General features: G+C 49.8%; 1 protein-coding gene across 1 annotated transcript in view; it reads right to left on the bottom strand.

Moving 5' to 3' along the window:
• Mal (mal, T cell differentiation protein (MAL blood group)) overlaps positions 1–17,324 on the bottom strand; it is a 25,136-nt gene extending 7,812 nt beyond the window's left edge. The window contains exon 1 of the mRNA XM_048459872.3: positions 17,119–17,324. Within this exon, the coding sequence (XP_048315829.1) occupies positions 17,119–17,211 (93 nt within the window). The 5' untranslated portion in view covers positions 17,212–17,324. The remainder of the gene's footprint in view (positions 1–17,118) is intronic.

Raw genomic sequence — 17,324 nt, 5'->3', positions numbered from 1 at the left:
CATGACACCCTGTATCAAAAGATCAAGGGTTGGAGATGTAGCGAAGTGGTAGAGGTCACTTGTCTAGCCGCTTCAAGGCCCTGGATTCAATCCCCAGCAACAGAAAAAAGAGACTGTAATCACTGAGAGATGTTTTTAGGTTATTAATGGGTGAGCATACTAGCTACATTATGCTATTGACATTTTTATTTTTAGATCCCCAAGTGTAGGAACTTTTCTGACTAAGTTAAAATTGAAATGGCGAGGTCACAGGCTAGCCTGGTTTTCTCAGATGGTTGACACAGGTGTGAGAGAGGCACACGCCAGAGATACATGGATGTCCCCAGGGTTGGAGAGTTCCCTTTCTCAGAGGGGAACAAAAGAGGTTCCAGAAGTCTCCCCATGATCCGGCCTCATGGACCTTGCTGGGATTTTCTCTAGTTCTCTCTGACTCTCTTCCAGCCAAGCTTCATGTACCCACTCTAGATGAGGCCGGGACTGGGACCTGGGGAGATGGTGTGGGCGGGCAGGGCACCTCCTCATGAGTGACCGGGGCTGAAGGCAGGTGACACTCCTTTGTGCTGCGGGTTGAATAGCCCCTGCTTTTAGGAGGTGTGAGAATAGGCACCGAGAAAGGCAGAAGTCCATCGTGTCTGTTTATCCAGTCAGAGACAAGCATCAGTGTGTGCCCTTGCTCTGGGGTCTGGTCACCTCATAGTCGTCCAGGGTCAGTCTAAGTCAGGCCGCTTGTCTGCGTGCTGCGAGGGAATTCTGTCCATCTCTGTGGCCTGTAGCCCCAACAAAAGGACATCTGATCGGGGGGCTGTGGGAATGAAGTCTGCCTTGATCACAGAAGCTGGCTCTCGTGAAGGGTTTGCCCTGAGAAACCATCTGCCTCATCTTCCACCCAGCCATCCTCTACCCAAAGGGCTGAGTGGATCCAGACATTTCAGGATTCCCTCCACGCACAGTCAGCAAAGGGGGGCTGGCTGACGGCTGCTTTGGTTACTGTGGCTATGTCGTTACTCTTAGCGCAAACAAGCTGTAAGCTAGCGCATGGTCACCTGCCAATGGCAGACTTCGAGATGACCTTCAGTTCCTGGTCTTCAGGAGTATGGGTTGTAGCTTATGCATCTTACATAACCTCTTCAATTCTGTTCTCCCCTATGGGGTGGTCAGGAGTCAAGGACCAGGCAATAGGCAAGTCAGAGTGAAACTGCGCAGGGTTTGCCAAGGCTAGATGCTAGCACTGAGCTAGCTCTTAACTTCTGGTGCATGTCTGACTGAATCAGGCTGCTTGAGTGAGTGTCTTTCATTAATCTGCCCAAGACACATACACACACACACACACACACACACACACACACACACACAGAGAGAGAGAGAGATTGAGATTCCTGGGGTCCAGTCAGAAACCTTGTCCACAATTGGCCAGTGAACAAAACCCATTCTGTACCCAAATCCAATCTCTAGCCCCTGACAGACCTCAGGACCTGCCTCTGGGTATGTCACCCAGCAAACCCACACTTTTGAAAGTTAGGTGTTCCCCCAACCCATTGATTGGTGTAAACAGTAGTAGATTTCACTGATGTGGGAGTTTCCTCTGTGTGCTGTGACTACCATTAATGAATAAAGAAACTGCTTTGGACCTATAGCAAGGCAGAACTTAGGTAGGCAGGGAAGGCTAGGCTGAATGCTGGGAGACAGAAGGGTGGAATCAGAGAGAAGCCATGGAACCAGTGAGACAGACGTGCTGAAACTTTGCTGGTAGGCCACAACCTCGTGGTAATGAAGATTCCTTGAAATGGGTTAAATTCAGATGTAAGAGTTAGCCAATAAGAAGTTAGAACTAATTGGCCAAGTGAGGTACTGGGAGAAAGTTCTCTCCATTTGCCTCCCTCCCTTCCTTCCTTTCTCTTTGTTCAGTTTTTGAGGCAGGATCTCTCACTGTATGTAGCCCAGGCTAGCCTGGAATAAGTAACTCCAGCTGGCTTCCAACCCATGTCACTACTCTTGGAGTGCTGGGATTTCAGATTCAAATCATCACGTCCAGCTCTCCTTAAAACACTGTTAATGAGCTTGGCAGTGGTGGTGCTCACCTTTAATCCCAGCACTTGGGAGGCAGAGGCAGGTGGATGTCTGTGAGTTAGAGGCCAGCCTGGTCTACAAAATGAGCTCTAAGACAGCTAGAGCTGTCTACACAGCTACACAGAGAAACCCTGCCTCAAAAAAACAAAAGACAAACAAAACCAATAACAACCCTCCCAACACACACACACACACACACACACACACACACACGGTTAATGAGATGTAACTCATATAGGATATGATTCATGCACTGAAGACTCACGCTTCAACCATGTTTTATAGATTTGTAAATACAAACTACATTCCCAAAGCCAAATTCAGATCACTTCATAAACTCAAAACTCTATAACCATTAGCCGTTTATGTTCATACTTAGCATAATGATTTCAAGGTGAACACTGTGCTTCCTGGAGGACCCTGGCAAACACCTGTGCTACTGCAGTCCCCACCTGTCCCTTGTGAGGTGTCAGAAAGTCAGAGAGCTGCTGGCTCCTAGACTGAGTTGGCTGTGGTGATGATGGTGCGCATCTGTGAGCTTACCAAACACCATCAGGATTTATTAGACTCCTAGGGACAGCCCTCCATCAGTCTCCTGTTTATGTTACACCTCAGATTGGGGGCAGGTAACTTTGAAGACATCCTTATAAACCCTGGCACTTGTCCTCCTGTCTGGCAATAGGTCTTCCTTGTACCCCTCACGGCCTGGCTTAGGTTTAACAGTGTGGGGATTAGGGAATGGAATGCAGGGCTGTATGGTTCTGGGATGGAGCCAGGATGGGGGTGGGGAGGAATCTGGGCTGTGCCGGTGGCTGAGTAGGGTCAGAGGGAGTATGAGGAGGTGGCAGAAAGGCTCACAGCCCCCCTGCCAAGGCAAGGAGGATGAGGGGGCAGAGCCAAGGAGAGTGTATTTCCAGACAGTGCCTATGCAGCTTGGCTTCATCAGAGACTTTCTGCGTTGGGGAGCAGCCCTTTGCTAGCGTCAGTTGCGGGGCCCAAGCTCCTCATTGACAGCTGCCGCAGCTGTGGTGCATGAAGGCCTCCACATCCATGGATTTGACCAATTGCAGATTTAAAAATGCTTGGAAAATCCAGGCATGGTGGTGGATACCCATGGTGGTAGCCCTAGCACTCTGGAAGCTGAGGAAGGCTTAGGAGTTTGAAGCCAGACTGAACTGTGGAGCGAAACAATGTCTCAAAAACTACAATGCAAATATTTTTTGGGAAAAACAGCCTGCATCTGAATAGCTTAGGCTACTCTTTCTGGCCTAAATGAAGGCTAAAAGCTGGCTCTGAGGAGGTGAGGTAGCTGGCCTGCAGGATGGCTTCAGAGGTGCCTTAGAGGGTGGACCTAGCTGGTTAAGGCGGACATGGGGCCAGGGTGTGTTGCTCTGGTGCAAGGCCAGGGAATGCTGCAGGAAGGGACACTGCCACGCTTTTCAGCCCCAGAGGGTGGGGAAGCCAGGAGCCCTGTGGGAGAAAGTGATGGCAGAAGCTGGGCTGGAGGAAGGGTGAGCCATGGAGACCAGATATTCAGAATGAATCACGGGGGCTCAAGCCTGTTTACACCCCACTCCACCTTCAGGCCATACAGAGGGCAAACAGAGAGAGCAAGTGCGGGCACCCACACCCCAGAGATAAGCACTCCTCTCAGGCCTGGCTTCAGGACCCCACTGGCCAAATATTTGTCAAGAGCAAGGGGGTAGGTGAGGGTTCAAAAGCATTTCCCTTCGTAATGAACAACTCCAGGTGTCTTTTGTCTTCAGTCTTTGGACACACAGAGGTGATTAGTTAAAAAAACAAAAAAACAAAAGCCATTATACAACTCGGCGGAGGCGTGGCCCTGGGGTCTACTCATGTTAAAGCCAGGCTCCCCCATTACCACCTCTATTCCATCATAGTAGAGACACAGTAGCTGCCAACAGAGGTCTCAAGAGAGGCTCTCCAAGCTGCTGGCCAGGGAGCTACTCGGATTGACCAATCCCTCTGGGTCCCAGCACTCCAAACTGGAAAGTGGGGGGTAGAACCTGGATTGATGCTCTAGGGTCCTCAGCCCTGACTAGCCATCAAATTAGCTGGGACACCTTTACAAAACCAAACAACGTCTAGGCCCAGGCCCAGGCCCAGATTCAACTGGAGAGAGACAGAATGGCAGGACAGGAAACAGAGGACCCAGGTTCTTTGCCAAAGTCTGGAAGTATGTTCTCTTAACACAAGGCTTCAGGTGTTACTCTGCATGTTCCTGAGAGAGCAGAAGAGGAGTCAGTCTTGTTTCCAGGTTCCTGCAGGCTTTCCAGTAGACCCAACAAGAACTCAACTCTTGGTCCCATCTGGTCTCTTGATGCAAAATATCACTGGGAACTTCCTTTCTCTGTCTTCACGCTTCCGTCCCTGGATGTCCTCGAAGCCCCAGGACATAGTTTCACTGGTTGTGAGTGGAGGGCTGTGCCTAGGAAGGGAATGTTGGTCTGGGAACTGTCTAGTGTTGGGTGCTGAGAAGAGCTATAGGGATAATGTTCAGAATGCAACAAAATGCTTCCAAAGGTTTAAAAAGAGTTCACTTCTATAGTTTACTCAACAAACGATCTTTGTGAAAAATGGTCTCCTCAGGAGACAAATAGCCTCTTGGGGAGCTTTCATCTGAACCCCAAGAAGATCCCCACTGTTTTATTTTTCTTTATTACGTGTGTGTGTGTGTGTGTGTGTGTGTGTGTGTGTGTGTGTTTGTGCATTCAGTGGTCAAAGGACAACTTTTAAGAACTGGTTCTCTTCTTTGATCATGGGTTCTGGAGATTGAACTCAAGTGGTTAGACTTAGGTGGTAAGAATTTTAGACCTTATGCCATCTCGCTGGCTTCCTGCTTGGTCTTATGAGTCACCTATGGGAAGCTGACCAAAGTAGGCAAGGGTACAGATTTTAGGTCAGAGTTCCTGAGTTTGGATTGGAGCTGCCACATACCAGCTGGGTCACCTGGTAAGTTTCTCCTGGGTAAGTTCCTTAGCCTTTCTGTTCCCTTGTCTACGAAATGGTGACAACCAGAGCTCCGAAGAGAGTTGGCCTCAGTGGAGACCTCCTGTCGTGGAATAAAGCGGTCTCATCTGCGACCACATAAAAATCCAGAAGGTTGTGATTTCGGTGCGTGTAACTGCTCACTTGCAAACTTAATGGGAGCTGGAGATAACGAATTAATCAATTATGATTTGTTTTGTCTTGTTTTGCGATACGGTCTTGATATGTAGACCAGGCTGGCTTCATGCTGGGATTGTAGTCTGGTTACTGGAGCCAGAAGTCACCTCAGGAACTGAAAGTGTAGTCCAGCTGACAGAGTGCTTGCCTAGAGTGTATGCCGCCTTGGGTTCCATCCCCAGTACATCATGGACTATGCCTGGTGGCACTGTGAGGAGGATCAGGAGTTCAAGGTCACCCTCAGTTACACAGTAGTTTTAGGCTGGTCTGTGATTCTTGAGATCTCGTTGTTGTTGTTGTTGTTTTTAGTTTTTTTTAAGTGATCATATAAGCATTTAAAAAAATACCATGGTGTCCTCCCCAACTGAAAGTTGTATAAAAATGTGTCTGCCTAAGAAAATGTAGTGGGTATGTGAAGGCTGTCTTTCTAACAATGAGCTCACTTGTAAGAGGAGAATGGAATTCTCCAGAACATTCTTGAGATTCATCTGGAGTTTCTATCATTGTGGAGCTGAAAGAGCGCTTGGTCCCGACTCGTCCACTGCAGGGGTTGGATGACTAAAGTCAATGCCGAGGATTTATTCAAATTCTCCGGTTGTTTCCCTGAATCACTACTATATGCTGCCAGGGTCACCACAGCAGAAAGTCTGCCAGGGGAGCATGCAGAGACAGGAACCAAAGAGTGTGCTACCCATGTGCAACCCCCCTGAGCCAGGCATAGGGTTCCTAACATCTCTCTTATGGGTAAATGTGACCATGAGTTTGTGTTTTGACTTCTTGGGAAGTAGAGGAAACGAGCCACAGAACTCAGGCTGTGCACCAAGCTCTAGGCTTCCCTTTATTCCCTGGGAGAGATCAACCAGTTGCCTCATCAGCTGAGAGGTGCCAGTTGGCACACCCCAGGCCTTCTGGGAGGGCTGCCAGGCTCCATACCCATGAGTACTGTCCCGAGGCCACCAGGAACAGCAGCCCCAACTCTCTGCTGGCCGTGTGCATGCACTCCTTTAGTAGCCAAGAGTTATGTCAACACTGGGTGTATTGGACACAAGCTAGAGTCACCTGACAGAAGGGAACCCCAGCTGAGAAAATGCCTCCATAAGATCTGCCTGTAGGCAGGCAAGCCTATAGGGCATTTTTTAAAATTAGTGATTGATGGGGAATGCCCAGCCCATTGTGCATGAGGACACGCCTGGACTGGTTGTCTTGGGTGCTATAAGTCATGAGGAGCAAGCCAGTAAGCAGCACTCCTCCATGGCCTCTACATCAGCTCCTGCCTCTGGGCTCCTGCCCGGTCTTGGCTTCCCTCAATGGACTATGACTTGGCACATATAAGCAAAATAAACCTTTCTATGGTGTTTCATCACAGCAATAGTAACCTTAACCAACACATCAGGATTTCATTTATGGTGATGACTTGAACAGTGTAACTGCTGTGTGCTCCCGAAGGCATACCTATCTAGGGATAAACTAACTGGCTAAAAGAATCATTCTGTAAGTCAGAGGACAGGAGACATTCTTGTTCTCTGTGTGCATAGATGTATGTGCAAGTATAGAAGTGTATCTTTGACTTACATATGTCCATATAAGTTCATGTATGTGTGTTTATGTGCCCACAAACCTGGGCACACAGTTGTATAGCATGTGTTCTTATGCAGAGAAGCAGGTTAGGGATGAGCTACTGCCAAGGAGAGAGAGAGAGATGGCACCACAGGGCTGGATGGTCAAGAGGGACACAGAGGATCAGGTATTGGGAGAATGATCTGGAGAGAGGAGTCAGGGTAATAACTTTGGCCACTAAACACTGCAGCCTTCCCAGGATTCCTTGGCTTTGCCTTTGAAAAGTAAGTTTGGATGAAGCCGCAGACCCCTTTCTTGTTCTGAGAGGTGAGGCCGAGAGAGTAGAAGCAAACCCAGGGAAGTTCTCCAAGTTAATGGCAACTCCACCTCCTGGGTCAGAAGAAACTGAGCTCCTAATGAGTCAGAGGGTGGCCCTCCTTCACTATCCCCATTGCTCACTCATGCGATGAACAGCCACCAGGAGTGACCATGTCAATACTGTAGCAGGCACACCCAGGGAGCCAGGCCTAGTCAAAGACACACACCAGGGGATGGGGATGCAGCAGTGTGCTCGCCTAGCATGAGAAAGGTCCTGATCTGAATTCCTAGCAATGAGCACGCACGCATGCGCGCGCGTGCACACACACACACACACACACACACACACACACACACACACACGCATGCACACGTGCATGAGCATGTACATGCGTGTGAGTACGGAAACCAGCCCACCCTCCCTCTTGCAGCCCTGTCTCCCATGAGAACAGCTCCATATCTTCCAGTGCAGACTCAGGCAGCTGGTGAAAGCATGAGGTGATTTCAGGGAAGCCTCAGAGGCTTCGCCCAGGAAGGGAGAGGCCAGTACTTTGAACAGCAGCCCTATACTGCTCCCTCCCCTGGGGGCAGAGTACAGAGGAGGAATCAGAAGAGTCCCTGTGTGGGGGATTGGGCTTATTGGGAGTCTGGCATCTGGGTCTGTTAGGGAGAGCACTGGGGGTGTTAGGAGAAAGGCCTGCCTCAGTTTACCTGTCCTAGTGGCTCTTTTCTTTTGGCCCCTTCACCAGCAGGTTCCTTTACTCAAAGGGATTCATTGTGCCATTAGCCCTCCTTAGAAGGTTAGCCAGTGAGTGACAGAGGCCTTTCGTCTCCTGTGAAGGGACCTTAGGTCTGATTGGCTGAATTCAGGACCTCAGTTGATATTAACAGGGTGGGTGGAGGGTGGGAAAAGCCCCTTCCTGGTCTGCGGTCCCTCCACCCTCCAGTGCCAGGGCAGGCCTCTGTCCCATTCTACCTGCAAAGGGAGATGTGGCTTATTTAACTCACAGCCTCCTCCCCAGCCAGGGCTGAGCTGCCAGTTCCCATCTGACTGGCCAGTGCAGGTGAATTCCACATGCATGGTCTCACTTGGATGGAAAATTTTGTACCACTGGCTGTGCCCAAAGAGTTTCTGTAAAAAGTACCAGACAAGCCACCTGTAAATGGCAAAATCCGTGGGAACACTAGACCGGAAAGGAGTGACTTTAACACAGAAAACCAAAGGTGTTGACAGGCATCATCAAGTAGGTTAGTAACTCAGTGATCACACCAACACCCATTGGAGTCCCAGCACACTTCCTGGGGGCACTCTTGGGACTTGGGGGCCACCATCATTTTCTCCCTTCACCGGCCCTTAAAGTCAAGATCGTCTTGTGATCTGTAAATGTTAGCCAGGTAGGAGCAGCTGCAAACTCCTTTCCACCAGCCGTGCTGAGAGCAAACCCTACTTCCAAAAAGTTTTGTGGACTGCCCTGGCTTTGAGTGCAGTCTCCAGACAAGCCACAAATAGAGGCCTGCAGAACGTGAGCTGAGAGCCAGGAAAGCGTGCTATTAGGGCGGGCTTCCAGGTGAGGGAGACAGATGATAAGACCGAAGGGCCGCTCCTGAGAGGGGAACATTTTCATAACCCCCATCCCATTGAACCCTGGGGCTGGTTTCAGAGGGCCTAACACCCAAGAACAGGCTTCCTAGTCTTATTATGCACATCTTGTCCCCACACCCCTACAGGACAGAACCAAAGTTCAGGGATGTGAGGGCACACTTCTGTGTGCCCTTCCCTGTACCTGCGCCCTTCACACAGTCTGTATACTGTCACGCGCTTGGGAAAGGTTAATCCCATTCCCACTGGTAATCGGTTTGTATGCCTGGAGGGTGACACAGCAATTCGAATCATTCCTAGTGTCCCCAAAGAAGCTCTCTCTACCCAATCTGGCAAGGGCTGACTGAGCGGCGCCAAGAGCAGCTGGGCCAGCACCCAGTCTCCAGGACAAAGGGAAGGAGAGTGTTGCCTGCCACCACACCCACTTTCCCTTAGCTGCCCCATCGAGCTGGCTGGAGGGAGTTGCTAGCTCCACTGTTGAATCCTGATGGAAAAAGAGCCACTGAAAGCCCCTCTGCAGGACACGGCAACTGGGATACCCATCAGTGCCCTTCCCAGCCCCACCTATCCTCAAGCATCATCCCGCCCTGCCAGGTCTTAAAACAGAGAAGCTGGTGAAGGTTGGCTAGACCCCTTCACGGCTGTCCTCTATGGGCACAGGGTAACCAGTTGATCTCAGAGTGGGGGTTGAATTATTAGCCAGTTAACACTAACTGTTCCTAATAGCTATTGAGTTTTAATTAAATCATGCTATTTTAAGAATTATGGGTACACACTCTGCGGTACACGGTGACACTGCGGTCAATGACAGGCACGCACTTGAGTAGTTCTGTAAGATTTTACAGCCTGGCAACGCCATGACGGTCTCAGTTTGTGGAAGTACACACTGTGGCCTTTCCACGACATTAAACTTGCCTAAGGATGCTGTAATAAACGGCTAGCTGTATCAACCTGACACAACCCAGAGTCACCTGGGAAGAAAGTGTCAAGGGGGAATCGCATTGGCCTGTGAGCATGTCTGTGGGGGTTGTTTTAACTAAGTTAACCTGTGTGAGAAGACCTTGCCCACTACGGGCAGCACCATACCCTAGGCAGCGGGTGTTTGAGTCTGAGCACAAGCAGGCAAGCGAGTATGTGTGCGTCCGTTTCTCTGCTCTTGGCTGTAGATATAAGCGGACAAGAGAATTTGAAGTTCCTGCTTGGAGTTTCCCACAGAGATGAAATGTGACTGGGATTGTGATCTGGAAAAAGCCCCTTTCTTCCCTAGGTTCCTTCTGGTTGGGGTGCTTTATTACAACAGCAAAAGTAAGCCTGGTATTTAGTCAGATTCTCGCTAAATTTACTATGAAATCAACCCCGTTGCTGGAATTGGCTTTGGACGTGGCCATGGGGCTATTAGTACCAAGAGAGAGGTGAGTAGTCGCTTGGTCCTTATTGACTCTCAACTGGGTTAGGCTCTTGACAGGAAGGGAGCGGCAGAGGAGATGGCTTGGGAGGCAACTTATGCCTGTTCCTCCCGCCACTGAGACAATGGGTGGCAATAACCCCTTTCCTACCCAGAAAAGAATAACAAGGTCCATATTTAAGAGCGTAGAACAAAGGAAGGACCAACATCCAGGGACAGCATGACTTCTTTTATGGGCACAAGGCTGATCCACCCTATCCTCTCTGTCGGGTGGAAGATGTCATCTTTGGCCCTCCCCTGAGGTACCCACTCTCTGAAACCTGCGCCTTGGCCTTCGGGGGCCTCCTTGGAAGTTGAGCCAAGACTTTCCCAAGGATCTGTCCTGCTTCCTGCCCTACTCTTGGCTGTGGTTTTCTCCTCTGTGCAAGTGTATTGATCTGCCACAACTCATAACAAGGCTTTCCTGTCATTCCACAGGCCCAAGGACCTTGGCGTGTCCCTGTGATCCACTCTGGGGTTGTTTTGCCCAGATAAGGGTAGAAGACTACCCACTTGTGAGGTAGTAATCACACAGAGCCTGAGGCTGTGAGGTGGGAGTGGATTAATGACCCTGGGAAATGCCAGTGCTGGAGCCCAGCCAGAAGCTAACGGGGAACTAAAGCTCCCTACCAGCATGCAGAAGACCAGCATGCAGAAGAACCCAAGCTTTATAATTTCGAGACTGTTGGGGACATGCTGTATACTCCTCACTCTTGGAATTAATCTAAACCCACGGGAAGAGATTGGACACATGCCGCCATGATACTTTGCATCAGGAATGAGGGCGCCTTTGCCACTGGCTTCGAAATCACTGACCCCATAAGAGGCAGTTACTAGGGTAGTCTACCAGCACCTTCCCCTAGGATTGCGGGTCTCAGATCATGACAGACCCAGGGACAGATAATGTGAGCCGTGGCTGTGCTGGGGCGATCTTAACCACAGATTCCTGCCAGAAAGTGTTTAATTCATCAAGAGTCAACCTCTAGCTCTGTCTAGCTCAGGACCCGGACCCCTGGCTGGTGCCCATCCCAGCCCTTTCTCTCAATGATGGGTCCTGCTGCCAAAGCAAAGGGTGGGCATTCTCCGGTGAGCAGCACCAGGGTCTCTCCGCTTGTCCAGCAGGGACCGGTCCAAACAGTCAGCTGAGAGCTGACTTTTCTCTCTCCAACTGGCATTTCATCTCGTGGAGGCTCTCAGGCAGGGAAGGTGTCTTTGCCCCAAGACAAGGTTTACAGACTGTGGCTCCCTTGTGATGGTGCAGCTTGATGACCCGGCCTGGCTCCTAGTTACGGACTCCTGATCAAAGCAGGCCACTGGCCCTTGAAAAACTGGAAAAGTCACTTCTCACAGCCAAGAATGTCTCTCCCTAGACCTCCATAATTGGGTCTTTAAAAGAAAGGAGGGGAGTAGAATACTGGGGGCAGAATTTGGAAGTGCTCCCCTTTCAACAGCTCAGAGAGGACCCGACGACCAGAGCAAACACCACCACACAGCCTGGGGTAGCCCCAGCTCCTTTGTTAGGTGCTGGTCAAGTCTGGCTAGTTCCACTCCCTAGGGACATCAGGGAATTGTTTTTGGAGAGTGTCCATGCTGTGAACCTCTGAGAACCTCGAGACACCCGAGAACCCCACCCTGCCACTCACTGACAAATGTCCATTATTCTATCCACTCTTAGGAAGGTCTTGAAGGGTGACTGGCCCGGATTACATATGGCCACACCCACTGAATCAGCAGTCTGTGTAGGGTTTATCACTCTTGGACGTAGGGACTAAGAACCCACAGAGTATATTTCTGTGTAGTGGTGGTGGATGTTGTGGCCACCAGCTACCCAGTGACTCTGAGCTGTCTCTTCAGTCCCTGATGGGGGAGAGGGGATCCAAGCTTTCCCAGAGCTGCCAAGTGGGCAGAACTACCCACTGCTGAATGCCTTTGGTGTAAGACAACCGTTCTCCAGAGAGAATGTGGGAAATGTCTCCAAAACCCTGTGGACCTGGCGATCTGGGCAAGAGGCTCCCTCTCTGAGGCTCCGTTTCGACTTGGACCTGCAGACTCAGTGTCTGTGATCCTGCATCCTCTGTGCTCTGGCAGGCTGCCTTCCTGATGCAGTCAGAAAACTGCGTATCATCCTGTGACCAAGAAACAGCTCTGTCTTGGGCTGGCTCTTTCTCACCCATGTGAAAAACTATGACCTGCCTAGTCACTTTCAGACAATAAAAAGTTCCTCCCCTTTTTTTCCTGAGACCCAGAAAAGCCATCATTTTAATAATTAACAGGTCCAGTTCAGTGAAGGAGTCAATACGGAAAACCAGTTCCAGGTAGCTCCTCATCCTGCCTCCACCCCTGCACCCAACAAGAACCGGTTGTCATCAGGGACTGACCCTGCTTCCTTCTCCACACTTCTGAGGTGCACAGGGCTATAAACAGCCACCGTTGGAACTCCTAGTACCCTTTTAAAAAAGACATAGTATTACTCTGTAGCCCAGACTGACACCTAATTCATGTCCTGACTGATAAGATCACAGGTATGAATGAACAGTCATACCAGGCTCTGAGCATGCACTTCTCTGGAAGTTTGCCCATCAACTTACAGACATTCATGATGTCAACCTACCACTTGGTGAGGGGATGTATGGGGTGCTGATGGTATTTTTGGCATGTCTATCACAGTTTTGTAAGGGCAGCAGTGGTGGGGTTCTCTCCCAGCACTTTGTGGGCGAAATTGCCACTGTGAGGCCTGACATGTCTAAGAATTGAAAACATCTGTGATGACTTTTTTTCCCCAGGAATGGTGGCCTGAGTGTCATGACTCATCTGGCTTAGAAGGGAGGAGAGGCAGGAGAGGACCAGGAGGAAGAGGGAAAGGGAGGAGGAAGGAGAGAGAGAGAGAGAGAGAGAGAGAGAGAGAGAGAGAAAAGAAGAAGAAGAAGAAGAAGAAGAAGAAGAAGAAGAAGAAGAAGAAGAAGAAGAAGAAGAAGAAGAAGAAGAAGAAGAAGAAGGAAGAGGAGGAGTAGGAAGAAGAGGAGGAGGAGGCAGAGGAGGAGAAAGAAACAGACATTACGGGCTACAAAATGAAAAGTCCCTTACTGGGCAGAGACTTTTCTGCAGATGGGACCAGAAGCAGAGTCCTAGGTTGAGGAGTTGAAGGTTGAGGAGTTAAAGGGAGGATTATTAGACATTTCACCCCTGGGCCTAGATGGGGTTGCATCTCTCTCCTCACTGCCTGTGCTCTAGGGATGTGATCCCCTGCTGAACTGGGCCTGCTTTTTACTATCCTGGAGGATCTTACAGAGACCAGGGGTTCTAGGGTAGGGGCACTGAGGCAGAGGAAGGATGCCAGCCCCATTGGGAGTCACAATCCTTTTCTGTCCTCCCTTGTCTGGGGAGTGGGGCATCTCCAGCTCATAGGCCGTGAACATCTGCGTCTCCCAGGCTATTGAGAGTTTAGGCATGGGAAACTGAACCCCGTGTCACCATCTGCTTGAGTTTCAGAACTGAAGAATAATCAGGCATTTTACACCCACAGGGTGAACAGAAGATCACAAAGGCTGAAGCTACCAAGAGTGACAAGAACGGGGAACAATGGAGACTTTCACACTTGATAAGAGTAGAGGGGGTCCAGGTTCAGCCTGAATCTTGTGTACACAATGCAGCGGTCCTCTTAGTGTGGCAGGATCCTGGAAGACAGCTGAGTGGGTGTCAGTATCAAGCTTAAGGAGACTGATGAAATCTACTGGTGGGATGTGTCAATTAGAATGACCCTTTGGGACAGCAAGGTGGTGACAAATGAGAAACAGAGACGTTCATGCCCCAAGACCTTTCGGCAAAATTCCCCATGCATTCAGGGAGAAATTTCCAGCAAGAGTTCCAAGTACGTTCCTGGCAATGCCATCTGCAGCAGCTAAAAGTAACAAACTGGAAACAGCCAGAATATCCAACAATGGAAGAATGGATTAAAGAAAAACAGCAACAGGTATAAATCTCAAAGCATGCTGGGAGCTGCAGAAGGGCACACCCAGTGTGATATGACTGTCACAAGTGTAAAACTATAAAACAGCACCGTGCTTATAGTCGCACCTTTTCCTGAGGATGGAGAACGGAGAGAGCACAAGAAAAGAGTCGGAGCGACAACATATCAGTTCGTTGTGGAAAAGTAAGAAGCAAGTAAGAGAAAAGAACTGAGAAAGACGGGCAGTAATTATATGGATGCCTAATAAAGTGTTATGTATACCTTTCTATTCTATTTGAAAATTTCCTAATATTTTTGCTTTTTAAAAATTGAGGTGAGCTGGGTGGGTGGTGGTGCACACCTGTAATCCCAGAACTCGGGAGGCAGGGGCAAGGATCTCTATGAATTTCAAGGCCAGCCTGGTCTACAGAGAGAATTCCAGAACAGTCACAGTCAAGATTATATGGAATCAAAAAAAAAAAAAGAAAGAAAGAAAGAAAGAAAGAAAGAAAGAAAGAAATGAAAATTATGTATCAGAAACCTCTAAAACTGATGAGGTCAGTGGCGTTCTACACATTCATGGTGTTCTACAATCACCGCCTCTATCTAATTAAAAAACATTCTACCACCCGAAAAGAAAACCCTACACCCACTGAGCAATTGCTCTCCAATCCCTGTTCCCTTTAGTCTCGGACAAACCACCAGTCTGCATTCGGTCTCCATGGTTTTACAGTCTGGAGTACTTTATGTACATGCCTTCATACAGTATGGAGAAATGTCGGTCCAAGCCATTGCCTATTTTATCATCGTGTTGTGGGTGTTGACTTAGGGTATTCTACAGTTGAAGAAAACACCCTTGACATGGTCAGTGCCTCTCCCAGCCTTTTAGTTTTCCTTTGTCAAGACACATTGCTTCATATATACGGTCTGTGCCGGGGAGCACATAAGGGATGGTGTCTGCTGTCTTCCTTCTCTCCCAGGGCACCCAGCCCTCATCTATAGAGGAAGAAAGACTCAACCACGGCAAGTGAGATGCCGGAGGTTTCTCGAGACAGTGACAGGTGTGGGAGGGTGGACAGACACAGTGATGGTTGAGGTGGAAGAGACACCCTTTCTGAACAAGCGAAAGTGGAGGATTCTGGTCAAGGGGGATCTGTGGCAATCCCTGCTGCCACACAGAGGAAAGGAGCACACACCAGTGCAGGTGCATTTTCCCTAAACAAGCAGTGCTGAGATTTTCCACACCCACAACTCTCTTTACAAGGATGATGGGTCCTCCTGTCATCTCTGTGGATTTGCTTGTCCTGCCTGGATGGGCTGTTGCTACCCTCAGAACCAGTCTTTCTGTCATATTGAGTAATTAACAAGCAAGAATGTGCTCTTGTGGACCTGCTACCACCAAAGTGCCCCCCCGTGTGTGTGTGTGTGTGTGTGTGTGTGTGTGTGTGTGTGCGCACACGTGCGTGCATGCAAGAGGGGGGGGGGGAGAGAGAGAGACAGATAGACAGAGAGAGAGAGAGAGAGAGAGAGAGAGAGAGAGAGAGAGAGGAGGCTACAACCGGAGTCTGCAAAGAACGATAAAGCCCCACTGCTGTCTTCTCTAATGATCTTGGCATGCTGTTCTCCAATAGCAGTTACTAAAGGCTACGATATTTTTGCTTAAAAACCTCCCTGCCCCATCATCTCTCAGGTTGAGACATACTCTCTTATCAGGTCTCTGTGGGTTCCTCTTTGTAAAATCCCGAAGAGTCATCCATTATTTGTTCCCAGGTCCCAATATTGGGCAAACATAGGCTAAGAGATGACAGACAGGCACTCCCAGGGCACCCAGGGGGCTCTTTCCCCTATGGCCAGGTGCCTGTGTCAAATACATTCAGTTGGCATTGTTCCAGGGCTTGTCTGGCAACCCTGAACATAGGAGGAACTCAAGGAAGCTGGAAGGCTTGCCAAAGACCTGGATGACCTTGGGCCTACCTAGGTGCTCCTTCCTATTTGTAAGTTGTGGAGCTTGGCTCGGTGTTGTGCAGGGAGGCTTACACATGTTACTGCATAGCCTTGGCCTTGGTTTATGCCTGGGGTGTGAAGTCACTTCAGAAATACCCAGGTTTGGGTTCAACTTAACACTCATCTCAATTCAGTGGCACCCCTGGTTGAGGGAACCTACTAATAATGTCTTTGGCAGCCACATCCTCCCTTCCCAATCATGTTGTTAGAAACCGGGATCCTGTTGTTAAAATCACCTTCTACATTTTCTTTTCCAAGTTAATGTTCCATACAAAGGATTCTGTGTGGTGCTAAGAGCACAGGAGATGCTATCTTCACATCCACAGAATAAACAAACACCCTCCTGCCCAGGCAAGAGCTAGAAGCCCCTGGAGACTTGAAACCAAAGGAGGTCTGAAGCCTCGTAAACCAGAAGCCCACAATAGGAAACTTTCTTCAAGCTACTGGGGCGGTTCTAGAGTGTGAAGCTAGGAGAACCCAGTCCAGGTGCAGAGTCAGCTCAAGGTCAGTCTCGGGAAGCCACAGAATTCGCCTCTCTCCTCCCTCCCCTCACACAGGGCACAAGGACTGCAGTCAGGCAAATGCCAGCCACTATTTTTCTTACTCCTTGATCAAGTTTGCCACAGAAACAAACTCTTTCCTAAAAGCTTCAAAAGGCTGAAAGAGTCTGTCTGTCCCAAATCTCTGTCTACCGCATGGAGGGAGTCTTTGGTTACCTTTGTTTACTTAGAGAGACACTGGGTGGAAAAAGCTGGGTACCTTGTAAGGAAGCTGCACTCGGATAGGACCAGAGCTCAGGGAAGAAGTTTCTTTGCACCTGTCTGCAGATTCGATCCGCTATTTGAGAAAGGAACCACCGAGAGATGGGGAGAGTTTCCAGGTTTGCCCCCCTCGGTGCTGCTAGTGTGGCCCGGGACAGCAGTGCTGAGCCTTCGAGGGAGCGAGCAGCATAACCCACCCCATCCCTTTCCCAGCGCAGGGCGCGCTACTACTCACAAACTCAAAGATGAAGAGCAAGTCAGGGAAGGAGACGAAGACCGAGAAGCCACTGGGCAGGGAGCTACCACTCGAAGCCGCTGCCGGGGCCATGCCTGCGAGCTGGCGTCGGCCTTGGGACGGGACACGCGCACCTCCGGCTCACCGCTAACCACTCGCTTGCTCCGCAGAGCCCAGTGGCCGCGGCACCCTCGCGCGCGGGTTAA

This window comes from Myodes glareolus, chromosome 10 (assembly GCF_982192425.1).
Source record: "Myodes glareolus chromosome 10, mMyoGla1.1, whole genome shotgun sequence".
Classification (NCBI taxonomy): Eukaryota; Metazoa; Chordata; class Mammalia; order Rodentia; family Cricetidae; genus Myodes; species Myodes glareolus.
This window is presented reverse-complemented; position numbering and strand designations above follow the sequence as displayed.